The sequence below is a fragment of the Python bivittatus genome, unplaced genomic scaffold (genome assembly GCF_059951505.1).
Source record: "Python bivittatus isolate LINGU-HERP-01145 unplaced genomic scaffold, Pbiv_v1 ctg000080_np1212, whole genome shotgun sequence".
Lineage (NCBI taxonomy): Eukaryota > Metazoa > Chordata > Lepidosauria > Squamata > Pythonidae > Python > Python bivittatus.
Window position 1 is genome coordinate 9,494,340 of NW_028277035.1, and position 15,212 is coordinate 9,509,551.

General features: G+C 39.5%; 1 protein-coding gene across 9 annotated transcripts in view; it reads left to right on the plus strand.

Annotated features, from left to right (window-relative positions):
- ARHGAP44 (Rho GTPase activating protein 44) overlaps positions 1 to 15,212 on the plus strand; it is a 118,103-nt gene that overhangs the window by 83,765 nt on the left and 19,126 nt on the right. For all 9 annotated transcript variants that reach the window (XR_015794694.1, XR_015794695.1, XR_015794696.1 and 6 more), the window contains exons 7-16: positions 519 to 636; positions 998 to 1,066; positions 1,200 to 1,281; positions 3,134 to 3,261; positions 3,532 to 3,643; positions 4,571 to 4,652; positions 5,310 to 5,390; positions 12,724 to 12,837; positions 13,245 to 13,336; positions 13,834 to 14,014. Coding sequence is in view for 5 of the 9 variants with exons in the window: in XM_088133487.1 (XP_087989613.1) it covers positions 519 to 636; positions 998 to 1,066; positions 1,200 to 1,281; positions 3,134 to 3,261; positions 3,532 to 3,643; positions 4,571 to 4,652; positions 5,310 to 5,390; positions 12,724 to 12,837; positions 13,245 to 13,336; positions 13,834 to 14,014 (1,059 nt within the window). In the remaining 4 variants the exon portion in view is untranslated. The remainder of the gene's footprint in view (positions 1 to 518; positions 637 to 997; positions 1,067 to 1,199; positions 1,282 to 3,133; positions 3,262 to 3,531; positions 3,644 to 4,570; positions 4,653 to 5,309; positions 5,391 to 12,723; positions 12,838 to 13,244; positions 13,337 to 13,833; positions 14,015 to 15,212) is intronic.

A 15,212-nucleotide genomic window follows, 5' to 3' on the forward strand; every position in this document is an offset into this window, starting at 1 on the left:
ACAAATAAAAGCCTCCTAGTGTTACTGTGGCCTCAGTCAAGCTGGGTAGTGACACTATGTGTCTGAAAATACACACATAACTTTTCTTTCTTGGTGCTCCTCAAAAATCAACTATTTTTGCCCCATACATTCTGAAAGAGCTTTGATATTGCCTTAAAAATGGAGAAACTTGAAATTACTAAGACACTGAGCTGACATTTATATGGAGGAAAAATCCCTCTGAGGGATAAGCACTTGAAGATGTTGGCAGCAACCCTTAAGTCCAGTTCTTATGCTACTCTTTCCTAAGGAGGAGTGCCTGGTTGAAAGGGTATAATGGTGCATGCTAACAGAAGTGCCTTCAGTCTTAAAATTAGCTTGTGCTTATGGCAGTGGGGAAGCTAAAGTGTGCCCCTTCCATGTGACATGGTCTTACATTGTTTTGGCAAGGCAGGAAGGAGCAGTGCTGAGAAAGCTGCTGTATCCCACCGAACAGGCTTCAGCAGCAGCTAACGTGCTTGTTCTTCTCTCTCCTGCAGATGGCAACAGTCAGCCAAGTCTTCAGGTTTGTCAAGCAACTTGCAGCCTTCGGGTGCCAAAGCGGATGCTCTCAGGGAAGAGATGGAGGAGGCAGCAAACAGAGTGGAGATTTGCAGGGTACCCCTCTTCTCCTCCTCTTTTCCTTCTAGTCAAATGACTTACGGAAGATGGCCAGAAACTAGCTGCAAATCCATTATTTATTATACAGTATGTGTAAACTTGGTATTTGGGAGGGCACATAATCAGGAAATGCGGTGAAATGAGGGTTAAACTAGATTATTGTGTATTTCGCTAATTTGTCTCAAACAGATAAATAAATATCAGCACTGTAAATTGCAATCCAGTTAGCATTTCTCTACTACTTTGGATGTACTTTAAACTTGATCTGAATTTCTGTAAAGTCAAGGAGCATCTAGCAATACTTCAGGTGTTGTAGTGAGTTTGAGTTATAACTTCTGCTTTTCTGTGCTTCCTGCAGGATCAGCTCTCAGCTGACATGTACAATTTTGTGGCCAAAGAGATAGACTATGCAAACTATTTTCAGACTGTAAGTATCAGAAAACTTGGCTTTTAACACTCTTGGTCCCTCTTGGGTCTCCTTCCCCTCCCCTTTGTAAAAACATGGTGCATTCTAGATAATGTGTTCTTACAATCTTCACCCCAATTTATTTTTCTCCCAGTTAATAGAAGTGCAAGCAGAGTACCACAGAAAGTCATTAGCACTTTTGCAGAATGTGTTGCCTCAAATCAAAGCACAGCAGGGTAAGTATGGAGCTGCGTGTTCTCAGGTTACCACTGCCACTTATTATACAAGACACATTATCTACTCTTTTTTCAGATAACGTGAATCTTATTGTTTCTCTCAGGGTGGTTCAGTTCTCTATCAAGTATGACACCCATAAACTTCCATTCTGCTCTTGTTGGCTCATTCATTCAGTTAATAATACTGTGCAGCCAGAATACCCAAAAATGATATATTACCATTTGAAGCTGATTACCACCTCCTTATTCTAAAATGCAAGGACTCAGTAGGGTCTACAGGTAGTCGGCACTTAACAACCATAATTGGGACCGGCAACTCCATTGCTAAGTGATGCGCTCGTTAAGCAAGACCACAGCAGACTTACAACCTCACTTCTGCTGCAGTTGTTAAGCGAATCACTGCAGGTCATTAAGCAAGACACCACGTGACCATGACCTGTGATTTTACTGCCAGCTTCTTCATTGACTCTGCTTGTCAGAAGCTGGCTGTGAAGTGCGCAAATGGCAATCACATGACTGTGGGATGCTGCAACGCTCATAAACACCCGCCAGTTGTGAAGTGCCAAATTGCAATCACATGACTGCGGGGACGTCGTGACGGCCATAAGTGTGAGGACCAGTCATACAATTACTTTTTCAGTGTCATCGTAACTTTGAACGGTCACTAAATAGGGCAGTTGTTAAGCAAGGACTACCTGTATTCTGTTAATTATGTATCAAGGGCTAGCAATGATACTGCCATCAATAATAGATACTATCTAGAAAGGGTTATTTGAACTGAAAAAAATGTCTTTATTAAGTGTAAAGTATCATATAAATGCTAAGTCATCAAATCAATTTAACATAATGAACACATATATGTGTATAATGTGCCTGTGTGCATATGTATACACAGATAAATACTAAAGGTTTTTTTATTTTTTTATTTTATTTATTATTACATTTGTATGCCGCCCATCTCCCTGCAGCGGGTGACTCTGGGCGGCTCACAGTTAAAATCAAAAACCCCATCAACAATTAAAAATACCCCATAAATAATTAAAATAAACTAATCCATTAAAAATCAAGTATTAAAAAAAAGTTAATAATAGACTATCTTTATTTCATTTTGGTTGTGGTTATTCCTAGCTATAGTTGGCACCATTCAAAAAGGCTGCATCATTAGATTAATTTTACAGATTAAAAACCATCTGATGTTATATAGATTACAGCCACATTTTTAAAAAATTGATGTGATAGGTTGGTTCAATCTATATGACTTTGAACGTTCTTGTAATAGGAGCTGAAAAAGCACATCATCAATTTTTGATGAGTACATAAAATATATTTTCATATGATTACCTTCAGAATCTGTTGTTGCTATAGACTGAGCTCCTATCTTGATGTTTATTTACCAAGTTGATTTAATTTGTTTTACTATAACGGTGTTTCACCACTTAAGAACATTTTATACTGTTTAAAGTTTAACTGAATTGTGTAAAGTAAGATAAAATTGTGATTTTCTCTTACTATACTTAAGCTGTATTTAATCTGTTTTCATCTTTTACATGCCTAGAGAGATACAATCGTACAACAATATAAATACTTATAAATATATAAATGAATTTAGGGGAACCCTAATCTAGACCTTAATGGGAGGAGAGCAAAATACTGCAGATGGGTTTCATTGCTTTTGGTCTGCCACTTAAATGGAACTCAAAGACTAGTTACTGATTTCCCCACCCCTGTGTATGCAGTGGTGGTTAGGAGCTGTGGAGGAAGGAAGTGTGACATGGAGTAGCTCAAGGTAGCTCAAAGTAGCTCGTGACCCTGTTCTGTTTTGGTTGTGTCTTCTTTGAACTGCCTTCTACAGAAGCTTGGATCGAAAAGCCCTCCTTTGGGAAGCCCCTAGAGGAACACCTAGCTGTCAGCGGCCGGGAGATTGCCTTCCCTATCGAGGCCTGTGTCACTATGCTCCTTGAGTGTGGCATGCAGGAGGAGGTCTGTATGGGTTGCCTGCTCTTTCTTTCAAGGTTCAATTTTATATGTTTTATACTAGAGGTTCTGTAAGTCACCTACAGCCCACTGGTTTGGAGTGGTAGATCAGTTGCATGAACAAACAAAACATCTGGGGGGGGGGTTAAATAAAGCATTCATTCTCTTGTTTTCAGAGAATCCTATGTCATAAAGCCCCAGGTATATGTCGTGGAGCTTGTGAGTAGTATGAGCATCTCATCAGCTTTTATTTTGCTTCTCCTCTTCGGTTTGCAGGGCCTGTTCCGAGTGGCTCCTTCTGCCTCCAAATTAAAGAAGCTTAAGGCAGCATTAGACTGCTGTGTTGTGGATGTTCAGGAGTATTCAGCAGACCCTCATGCCATTGCAGGTAAGGGGCATCACTGCCTTAACGTATCAGATGGGCTTTCTAGTGAATGACAAGTGTTTGGACAAGTGAAGGCACTTCCAGTGAGAAATGCAGACCCAGGAGAAATACAGATGGCCAGTTTACGATATGGAGAAGTTGGGTGATTTGTTCAATGTGTGCTAACTTCAACAATCCCCAGACAGGTTTTGAACTACTTTGTGGGTGCTGTTGTTTTCTCCCTACCTACTGATACATTCCGTTGTTGCAGAACATAGTCCTTATTCCTACATACCCAACTCTGCATTCTTGACATATGTGTCAGTAGTTGCTAGTTATTACATTAGAGAAGTACGTTATCTATTTTTGTAATCCCAAAAAGCGTTTTCCTACTGCAAATTATATGATTGATTCAAAGATCTTAAAACATTTTCCCTCTTTTGAAATCATTTTGTTTTTCTGTAGGAAAAATTACATTTATTTGATGGCATGCTCTTAAGCCTGTTAAGTCCTCTGTTGCTTTACTTTGCTCTGGATTTATATTTTGGCAGCTTAAAATGTGCTCAGCCTCTGCATCACATAACACACAGGATTTAAGGCAAATGAAAAGTTTCTCATTAGAATTCAAACAAACTGATTTGAAACACATTAAAATTGAAGTCAGTATTAAAGGTGGGGGAGAGGAATTCAAGATAACTGCAAAGATTTGAATTTTTCAAAACCTGCATTAATACAAATGCTTAACCACAGGGTAAGAAATCTTACCACTTATCAAGCTGGTCTATTTACACTGGTTCCTCTACCTCTAGTTCAGAAGGCTGTGCAAGATTTCCGCTGGTCTGCTAGTATTGTGCAAGGCCAAAGGAAGGACAAGAAAAAGATATACATTTGAATCAAGAAAAGCTCTTTGCTTTATTTAGCATATTCTGTATTTTTGTATATCTTCTACAGGGGCACTGAAGTCATATCTTCGGGAGTTGCCAGAACCACTCATGACCTTTGAACTTTATGAAGAATGGATTCAAGCCTCTAAGTGAGTTCCTGAAACAATTGTTCATGTTGCCAGACTTCCTGGCCATCCACAGCTTTGCCTCCTACTGTCAAATTAGAAGATAAAATAAAATGGCAACCCTGCAGAGGTTTACTTGGGAATAAACCTTACTGACCTGAGTAAAAGACAGATGCAGGGGAAACGGCCTGAAATTCCATTTTGTTATTTTATCAGAATGAACATGATGTATTTTGTGTGTTATTTTACTATTTATTTTGCAGTTTTCTATACTGCATCACCACCAAGGATCCCAGCTGGGACTTGAACCTCAGGACTATATAACCAGACTTTGCCACAACTCTCATTTCATTATATGAGAGGGACGCAGTGGCCATGTTCACAAGAAGGGAAAACGTGAACTACGCTGGCAGCTTTCCCAGCAATTGCTGTCCCGTCAGCAGTGTGACAGATTTCAAGTATAGAATTAAGAGTAGCAAGGCAGATGCCTCCTTCTGTGGTTCCCTGCCCATCCGTGCTGCTATCCTTATCACCCTGAAGGAAAAAAAAGAGTCCATATGGGTTGAGGCTTTAGGTATAGGGATTTAAAGCCCCAGTTTATTTTAGGACCCTATATTTTATCTGGAATCTAACCTAGCTTGCTATGGAATTAATCTCAGCTATGTTGTTCTTTGTTTTTAGCATTCAGGACCAAGACAAAAGATTGCAAGCACTATGGAATGCCCTTGAGAAATTGCCTAAGGCCAGCTACAATAATCTAAGGCAGGTGTATGCAAGATGAAGAATATGTCTTTGTGTTGATTTTACTTATCATGGAGGCAAGTATTCCACCCCAAAAGACAATCCCTTTATGATACCGGACCTACAGTAAAAGAAGAAGGAACAGTGAGGAGAGTTTGCATAGCCAATCCAGAAGTTTGCAGAACTTTACTGTATCTGCTATCCCTTTTTAATTATTTATTTTTCCACACACTTCCCCTTTTTCTAGCATCATAGCAGAACTACTCTTTCCTGACCAGAGAAAAGTCCAACAATGCTTAAAATCAATATATAGGCATATACAAATATGTCTATTAAACTCTTTAACCTGTTCAACCACACAGTAATCCTAACATCTGTCTCATGTGCTAGATGTACATTTGTCTCACATGGTTTGTCCTGCAAAGGCAGGCTAGGGTTTTCAGGTTGGCCCCAGAGTTGATCTCTTCTGCACTCCAATAAAGAACTAGCCTCTCCCTCTCTTCTCCCTCATTGTCAACTAGACATATTTCTTGAGAGGCGGGGTGGGGGGGAAAGAAGTGAAAATGCAACAGGCAGCCTCCTGGAGAAGCTTGCAATGGCTGTGAAAGTTGCTGTGTCTCAAATCTCTTTATTCTTTTGACTAAAATCCCTTTATTCGTTTGTTTGACAGGTCTTGTGTTTCAACCGCTTGGTTGACTTGTTTATTTATACAAGCATTTAAATATTTAAATATCTAAGTTCTTAGTACAAAATCATAAAAACTAAACAAATGCTATAGAATGGATTCTAACAAAAGTTCTAAGGGCAGCCCAGGTCCTACCGAAAGCTTGATGAAACAAGATGGCTTTAACAGCCTTTTGAAAGACAAGGAAGGAAGCAACTCTGTCTTGCAGGAACTTAATTTCAGTTAGTTTTGATCCATCTGGATCTTCATAGTCTGCAGGCACCTAGTCAGAATCACCAGTTTGGTGCAGGGTGGCAATATTCAGATGGGTTTCATCAACCCAAACAGTCAGATGTCCTCCCTCAGCAGTTTCAGGTAGATGTTAAATAAAATGGGTGAGAGTGCTGAGCCCTATGGTACCCCGCATTAGAATAACTAGGGGATCAACTATTCCCCCCTATGCACACTGGGAGGGTGTGGGACAGCTGGTGGTCTAGTGAATCCTGCAGTATGCAAGGGGTTGGATTTGATTTCGGTCCCTTCCAACTCTATGATTCTAAATGAACAAGAGATAGGGCTCATTGTACCTCTGCTTGGGATTGTTTTAATGATAAACTGTGACAGGAAATGTATTTAAAAATAAATACAGTAATAAAATGTCAACTAGCCAGTTTTTGCAGAAGCAGAGATTATGGCTAATGCATTATTCTTGGATCATACACAAATATGGAAGGTGCACTTGTATTGAATGATTTGTCTAGCAATTGGCATCCACAAATAACAAATAAATGTATTTGTCATTGTTGTATGTTAGTTTTCTTCATTGTGGTCTATGTGATTCACACCCAGGGGTTACATGCCTATGCTGAACCCCATTTTGAATCTTGTAGAGTTTACAGAATTGTTTGGTAGGAGCCTTATTCCCCACATGTGTTCCCCACATGTAGCTTCCTTGATTTTTGTCAGTTTTGTTTTCAGCTACCACACAATTAGCACATCCAACCTGGAGCTGATTATCCTTCTGTTTTTATCAGTGTTCTTTCTTTTTTCTTATTTTCTTTAATCCTTTCAGCTTTTCTTCACAGTTCTTTAGAGCTGTTCATCAGGACACCTCATTCTGCCTCTGCAGACATTCAGCCATATGGCTGTAAGAGACTGTTCTGCAAATGCCAGCAAACTTTCTTCCTTAGATGTGCATTAAGTGTATCTTTTTTGCCCTTCTAAAGTTACTCACTAGACACTTGTAAGCACTACAGTGTTTTTGCTAAACAGACTCATCACAACTCTTTTTCTCCTTTATGAGCCATATTAAGGCCAGCAAACTCTAAAAGTATTGCAGTTTTCTCATCTTCCTCCACACGATATATATTTCATGGCAGTTCCCTCATCTTTTCAAGAGATCAATTGAATTGATTGAATGGAATTAATTGAATGAGTTGCATTCTCTGATGCCAAGAGGATGTTTAGCTCATTAGTGGCATTGAGGAAGTCACCTATTAAGGATTCGAGATATAGTCAAGCAGACCATCACATGTATTGGTTTTCCATTCCATAGTCTTCTCAAATTCTGCCGCCTAATCATGTATTTGAGTAATCATGTAACAGACATTATTTGCAAACATCACTCTCTCATCTTCAAAACTCTTCTCTCTTCCAAGATGCTTCTTTGAAGCAGATCTCTCATCCAGGGTCCAACCTAATAAGGCCCTTGACCAAGGATCAGTCTTCCTCTTAATCAGCTAGGTCCACATTTGCTGCAGGCCTCCAATTTTGTCCACTACCATTAAACCGTAGGATGCACTCCATCCATCCCATTGTATTTGTCTCTCTGAATTAGATAATTCATCTAATTTTCATCTCCTTCAACATTACCCAGGTTGGGGACCAAGCCTCCAGCTCTTATACAGTGAACAAATAGATAGAATGGCACATTCTCTTGATTTTGAGGTTCAACATTTTTTTCAAAAGGTAGAGGACCAATGTGCCAATTAGTCCAAGATGCTATTATTTCATCAGTCCTAATCCCAATGCTTCCTTTTTTTTTTCTTTTTTTTGTGAAGAAGGTATCTCTATTCCTGTCTTGTTTGCCAGAGAATAAGGAGCAAATCATCCAAGTTTTTCAATCAAATAGAAGAAGCATATTTTATTAAACAGAATACTAGGTGAGCTCCTCATAACTTTCCAATTTCCCACAACTGACATATCAGTTATGTATTAAACTTTATTTTTATTTTACTCTTTTATCTTCATTTTATTTTGTCAGTTAGCATACTGCGGCACCTAAACTTAGGGAGGCACCTAAACTTCAAAACTCAATATTGAGCCTAAATGATATAGGAAACAAAATCAGGAACAAAGTAATTGACAAGCATAAGAACAATAATATGTCGAAGGCCAAGTATGGAAGTTGCCCTAAGAAATGTTGCAGGAGAGACACAACACTTCAGAAAACAACTCACAAGCAGCTGCAAATTCATGAATTTTTGAATATGGAGGATACTAAATCCCCTTTGTCCCTTGTACCAATAGTTAATAAAAATTATACCTTATTAAATTGGAAAGCTGATAAGCTACTATCATCCAACTTCAGCCCTTCAAGGTAGTCCAAACAGGAACCAAAACCATGACTACTAATACAGTGGTACCTCTAGTTACGAACTTAATCCGTTCCGTGACTCTGGTTGCAACTCGAGTTGGTCTCAAGTCGAGGTAAAGTTTCCCATAAGGTTCAATGTAAATACGGCTAATCCGCCCTCTGAATTTGGTTGCACCCCGAGGTAAATTTCCCCCATAAGGTTCAATGTAAATACAGCTAAACAGTTCTGAAACATATACCTTTTATTTTTAAACCTCAAAAACCTTCCAAACGCCACAAAAACCTTCCAAACGCCACAAAACACACCACAAGCTTCACCGAACATCTTGCTACCGCGATCTCACCCACAGGAAGCTGCGACCACGTGGCAGCAGGGAAAATGGCCGCGGATCCAGTTCGTAAGTAGAGGCGGAGTTCGCAAGTAGAGGTAAATTTTTGGGGCCGGAGCTGGTCGTATCTTGAAAAATTCATAAGGAGGGGCGTTTGTAACTAGAGGTACCACTGTAGTACCTTTATTGTAAGATTACCATAACCGAATCTTGCAAGTCTGAAAGTGCTTCCCCCCTCCCCTGCCTTTACTTTCCAGAGAACTAGGGAAGGTCCCTTCTGAGATGCTTTCTCTTTTTAAAAAAAAATAACTTTAATGAAATTTTTAAAAAGAAAGATAAAAGTAACAAAAACAAATATAGAATAAAGAAAGAAAAAGAAGAGAAAAGAAAGAGAAAGCCAAAAGTGCAAAAAAAAAGAAAAGAAAGAAAATACAAAGAAGTAGCTTCCGATTTTCTTTACAGCAGTTATAAGTATAAATTTACCTAAATTTACCTCTTACTCTAAAGCTACATGACTCTCAATTTTTCTATAATCTATGGTTTCCTTAATCATCGAAACTGTAAGTCATAATTTCATTTTTTCTGTTTCATACAAAAAGTATATAAGGGGTTTCCAATCAGGAATAAATGTAGATAATGTCTTTTCTCTGATTAAAGAAATCAGTTCCATCATCTTCACTATTCATTCCTCCATTGTAGGTAGCATCAAATCTTTCCATCTTTGGGCACATAATAATCTCGTTGCAGTTATCCTGTATAAAAACAAAGTTCCATAGCTTTTTTCCCAATTGTTTAACCATCAGTCCCAAAAGAAAAGCCTCTGGTTTCAATTATATATTCATCTTTAAACATGTCTTGTGAGATGCTTTCTCCATCTCCATCCCTCCTTTGGACTCAGATTTCTCTTATCAGACCATGTCTAGGCTGTGGCTCTTCCTCCTGTCTCCCAAGGTTATTCTCACAATCCATTACATCCTGTAGTAACTCTGGTGGAGGGAAGTGAGGGAGAAGAAGCTGGATCTGAGTCTGAGAGCGGAATAGCTGATGCAACCAGCAGCCTGCTAGGAGGTAGTACAGATTTGTCCCTGATTGCAAAAAAGCTGCTTGCTAACTTCCCACACAATTATATCTATTTTCGAACAGCAGTCTGATGCCAACAGAAAATTAGATGAATTAAAATCTTTAATAGAAAAAGGACTTTAAGCCCTGCAGTAGCTGACAAAACAGCTAATGTGGATTGTAATATGAAAGGAAGCCCTCATATAATGGTACCACATCTAATCTCCATACAGCAAACAGGCAAAATACAAACTTTAGCACCAAAGGACAAGGTGAAACATATGTGCTACAGTTAAGAAAGTAATGCTGTACATAGCAGTGATTCACATAAATAATCAAAGATGAAGCACAAAACAGGCTATAGTGAAATCTCTCTCCCAGCTCCCAGATACAGAAATCTAAGTGAAATAACATATAACATGGCTGCCTAGTCACCATGCTTATAAGAGATTAGTGCCGACTTTTGAACAATCAGTTCCGCCTCCAATGATTTTAAGATTTATCGAGAACTTTGGCATAATGCCCACAAGACTATTTCAAGATAGTTGTGCATGTCCCCTGCTAAGCTTTGGGAAGAGGGCCAACCAGGAGTGGGAGAGTGAGATAAGGCCCTCATATGTTAACACTCCTCTACATAACAAACCTTTGAACAACTCCTCAAGACTGCAAGAAAAAAATGAGCCACTATAGTACCTTAATTTGCTTTTCCAGGAAGAGCAGTGATATATAGTAGATGATCTTGACATTGGGTCAAGGTTACAAACAGCATTCTCAGATGCTAATTAAACACTATTTTACCTCTATATGAAGAGGATAATTCCCCTGGGCTAAACAATCAAGCCTCTACACCTGAATCATCATCAAGAACATCTTTAATATGTGAGATGCTCCCACTTAATAAGAGGAGGTGCTCTAGTATTAACCAAATTGGAGGAAAATTTACACTGCCCCCAGAGGCCATAATCACAGAGTCTGGAGAAATAGGAGAATTGTCTTCATGGCCTTCTCTTCGAGAAAGCCCCAATACCCACAGTAAGGAGGAAAAGTAAACTTCAGCTTACAAGGTTTCTTTAGCATCTCAAAATAACACACTGCTAGTAGAAACACAATCCATTCTTCATTTATTACCATGACCCTTCCCTTGATAGATCATCTAGACCCTCATTTTAATCAATTAGCCCTCAAGTAAGGGCCTTATCTAGTACAGGAACAACTTGCACATCATCAGAGAACGTTAACCTTTTTATCCAGATGAGGGATCCACTGGTCAAACACAGAATCCATCAGAATTAGGTCAACTGTTTGCATCAGACCTATTTTTTGACTTGAGTTCTCCCTTTTTTTCAAGAAGATACAAGATAGAAGCATAGCACAAGTACATACATCCCCCTCGGAGGCCAATTGTCAGAGGCCATTTTGTTCTGAAGAGTGCTTGCTGCAACTTGAAGACTCTGGTAGAGTTCATCTTGTATTTAACCCCACTACAAGAGGAAACTTTGTGAAAGTGGGTATCTGGTATGGTACCTATATATAAAACTGAACACCTCAGCTATTGAGGAGAACTTTAGTGATCCTGAACAAGCAGGCTCCAGGTGGATAGATCAACAATTTAATCACTGCCTGGGGTTACAGTTCCTCACTGAAAAATACATCCAGCAGCCACATTCAAATTTATATGCTATGTTTCTTGATTTTCAAGCAGCATTTGACCCAATCTAAAGGAGCATGCTAAGGGCAGTTTTGAGATAGATAGATGTCTCCTCCTTCTGATAAATAAGCACTGTGAGAAGATGGAGTTACACACTAGTAAAATTGCTTCATCGACATCCACGCCCTAAAATTAACAGAAAGAAGAATTCCATTTCGTTTACATGTGGATGATGCAGTAATAAATGCAATTTGGCATGAGATGATCACTGAAAACTTTGACAACCTTTTGAAAAGTGAATATCTGATAATAAATTATGAAAAAATAAACATGTTAGTGTTTTCCAATAGCAGATGAAGGCACAAATGAACAATTAATAAGTATACAATCTAACAGGTTAATCATTATAAGTACCTAGGGGTTGTTTTCCAAAGCAATAGGAAACTAAAAGGCTCAATTTACTCATACTATTTTGAAGGCACAGGGGAATGCCACTATTCAGTCCACCTTTACATTTTACAACCTACGAACAGATTCTGTTAGCTTTCCTTAGGGCTCACAAGTGCCGGTCTAAGGTAATCCTGAGGCTAGACACGGGCTTGCCAAGTGTTAAAACTCAGGCCTGATCCAGAATACTAACAATTTGGATCACTATTACTTTAAATGCCAGTGGAGTACTTTCAATATTGTTGATGGATAAATATATCCATTTCTAGGTATTTTACTTTTCCTAAGGATCAGACCTATATCAGACCGTCACCATCTCAGTTTTTATTTTAAAGTGTCATCATTTCAGTATGGTGTCAATTGCTCCATTCTTCCCTCTTGCAGAAGGGGAGGAGTTCACAGTAAAGAGCTATATCTTGACACCTTTTCTGAAAGTGGAGGAGATATTTGAGTTATCTCCCCCTTTTTTCATCTCATGGACTTAGATAAAGCATGTGCTCGATGACAGTTTAGCAAATAAAATTAACCAGACTCTGAGCTCATGGTTTGTGCCCCAGCATGTATATTTTTTCACTTCACTTCAATTTTAGCTCTGTTTCATTCCATTGCAGGTACCTGATCAAATTCCTTGCAAACTTAACTGAGTACCAAGATGCAAACAAAATGACACCAAGCAACATAGCCATTGTGCTGGGTCCAAACCTCCTCTGGCCTCAGACAGAAGGGTAAGAAGCTGAAGCCTAGGGCTCTGCTGTTTTAAAAAGCTACATATTATAGCTGGAGCATGTTAACTCTGGGACAAGATGTTATCGTCTACGCTTTGCAAATGCTAATTTTAATAGGAATATTTTGATCAGATTGCTGCATCTTAACAGTTTCATATGCCTAAAAATGTTTTTAGAGAATGGGACGTGGGGATTGGACTAGATTGGGGCAAGAGAACTTGGGCACAAGGCAGGAGTGCTGTAGAAGCAGGATACAAAGAAGGCTAACCTGAAATTAGAAGCAGCAGATCTTCAAGGTTTCCCAGCCTTCCAGTTCTGTCATTTAGTTCAGTCACTGTGGACCTCAAAAGAATCTGACCTCCCCACTCTCATGCCTTTGCCTTTGTGAATCTCTTCTTTCATTTCAGAAACATCACAGAGATGATGGCAACAGTCTCCCTACAGATAGTTGCAATTATTGAACCCCTTATCCAGCATGCTGATTGGTTCTTTCCTGGAGGTAGGAGTCTTTTCTTCCATCTACTGTTTTTTACTGCAGGAATCTGACTTGGTCCAATTCTTCTCCAGGCAAAATCAGACCAAGTCAGGGCTGGTAGTGAGAGTTAGACATCAGTTCTATCGCTTGTGCAGCCCTTTCTCAACCACTACCTACTCTTCTTTCCCAGATGACTAGTATCTCTCTAACAATTAGCCAGGGCCACGGTGTCTAAGACAGTAATTTGAAGATAAGGATTGTGATACCAGTCTGCTGGAGATTATTCCAAGATGTTGTGGCTTTATGCCTCCTTTTTATGTTTAATTTTTGAAAAGTACTATCAACTGATAAGTCCCATAAGAATTGGCTAGTTTGCTTCTCATATTAAATCTTTGTGTGTGTGTGATGGGGAGTATTTCCTACAGGGAAGAGGTTCTTCTCTGAGATTGAAGCTAGTCCATACTAGGCCTTTGTTTGCAACACATGCTGCGAATGATTATTTTGCTCTCTCTGCAAATTAGACATTGAATTCAACTTGACTGGAAACTATGGAAGCCCTGTGCACGTGAACCACAACGCAAACTACAATTCTATGCCATCACCCGATATGGACCATGCGGACCACAAGCACTCAGATCAGACCCGGCGACCACTCAGTGTGGCCACTGACAACATGATGCTTGAGTTCTACAAGAAGGATGGGTAGGGGCTCTTTTGCTATATCGTGAGAAGTGTATGGGGACAATCTGGGGTGCAAGCTAGGGAATGCTGTGTTGGCTCGCAGTGCTACTGCCTAGGTTTTTTAAGGAGTATAGTTGCCTCACCACCTTGTCACTAACATCTCACCCTGCTCTTAAGTGCCTCTTCCATCCCCAGGCTTCAGACTTGTGGCCTGTTGAAAGGAAATATACTGTTGTGCCTGACTGTCTGCCTAACTGCCTGACTAGTCCTGGTCTCTGCTAGTTGTATTTGTTCTATCGGACAAGCTAGGTGAGAAAGGTTAGTTTCAGTAAGTCAGCAGAAGCCAGGGCAGTGATCCATGAGGCCAGTGATTTTGTGTCAGTTCTGCTTACTCTTACATAACAGAAACTCATCCTGAGTTGGCCAACTTTTCCAGAGGAAAGTTGTGCTGTCTGTCTGCCTGTCTGTCTGTGAACTGTGAACTAAGTTATTTATCTACCTGACCACCATGTTACCTTGTTATCTCTACCCTAGTAGAAAATTAAGGAAAGTTGCACTAGGAGATTCCCAAAGCAATGTCTTCCATGATTGACAGTCTGCCATCATTGGCTCTCTTGCTTCTGTTACCATCAAAGTCTAATTAGGAGTGAAAGACCAGTATAGGCATGGATGAAGAAATAAGTCTGGCCACTGGGATACTTACAGTATAAGATCCTGTTTACACCATCTCCTTGTACTATGACAATTTAGCCAAGGATGCAAGAAAATAAATGGTTATTATTATTTGTTGCCTTAGAAGGTGGCAGCACGTGGGTGACTTTGGACTCAGAAGCTAAGCAGGGTTGGGCTTGGTTACTACTTGGAAGAGACACCCAGCAAATGCCAGGGCTATAGGCAGGACTGGGAAATGTTTTAAAAATCTCAGAAGGCAATGGCAAACCACTTTAATCCTGCTACTAAAAAGTCACCAGGAATAGAGCTCAGCTTGAGTAATGTACATATATCATATCATATCATATATCATATCATATCATATCATCATATATCATAATATATATAGACATACTTTACATACCACTTTTTCTTTCTAAGGGATCTCAGAACAGTGTACGAATTACCACACATGCGTATATCTATACCTACACACACAAATTCAAAAACGGAATGATCACTACTGAGCAATATTTATCTAAAATCTCAGAGTCCAGGGAAGGCTTCT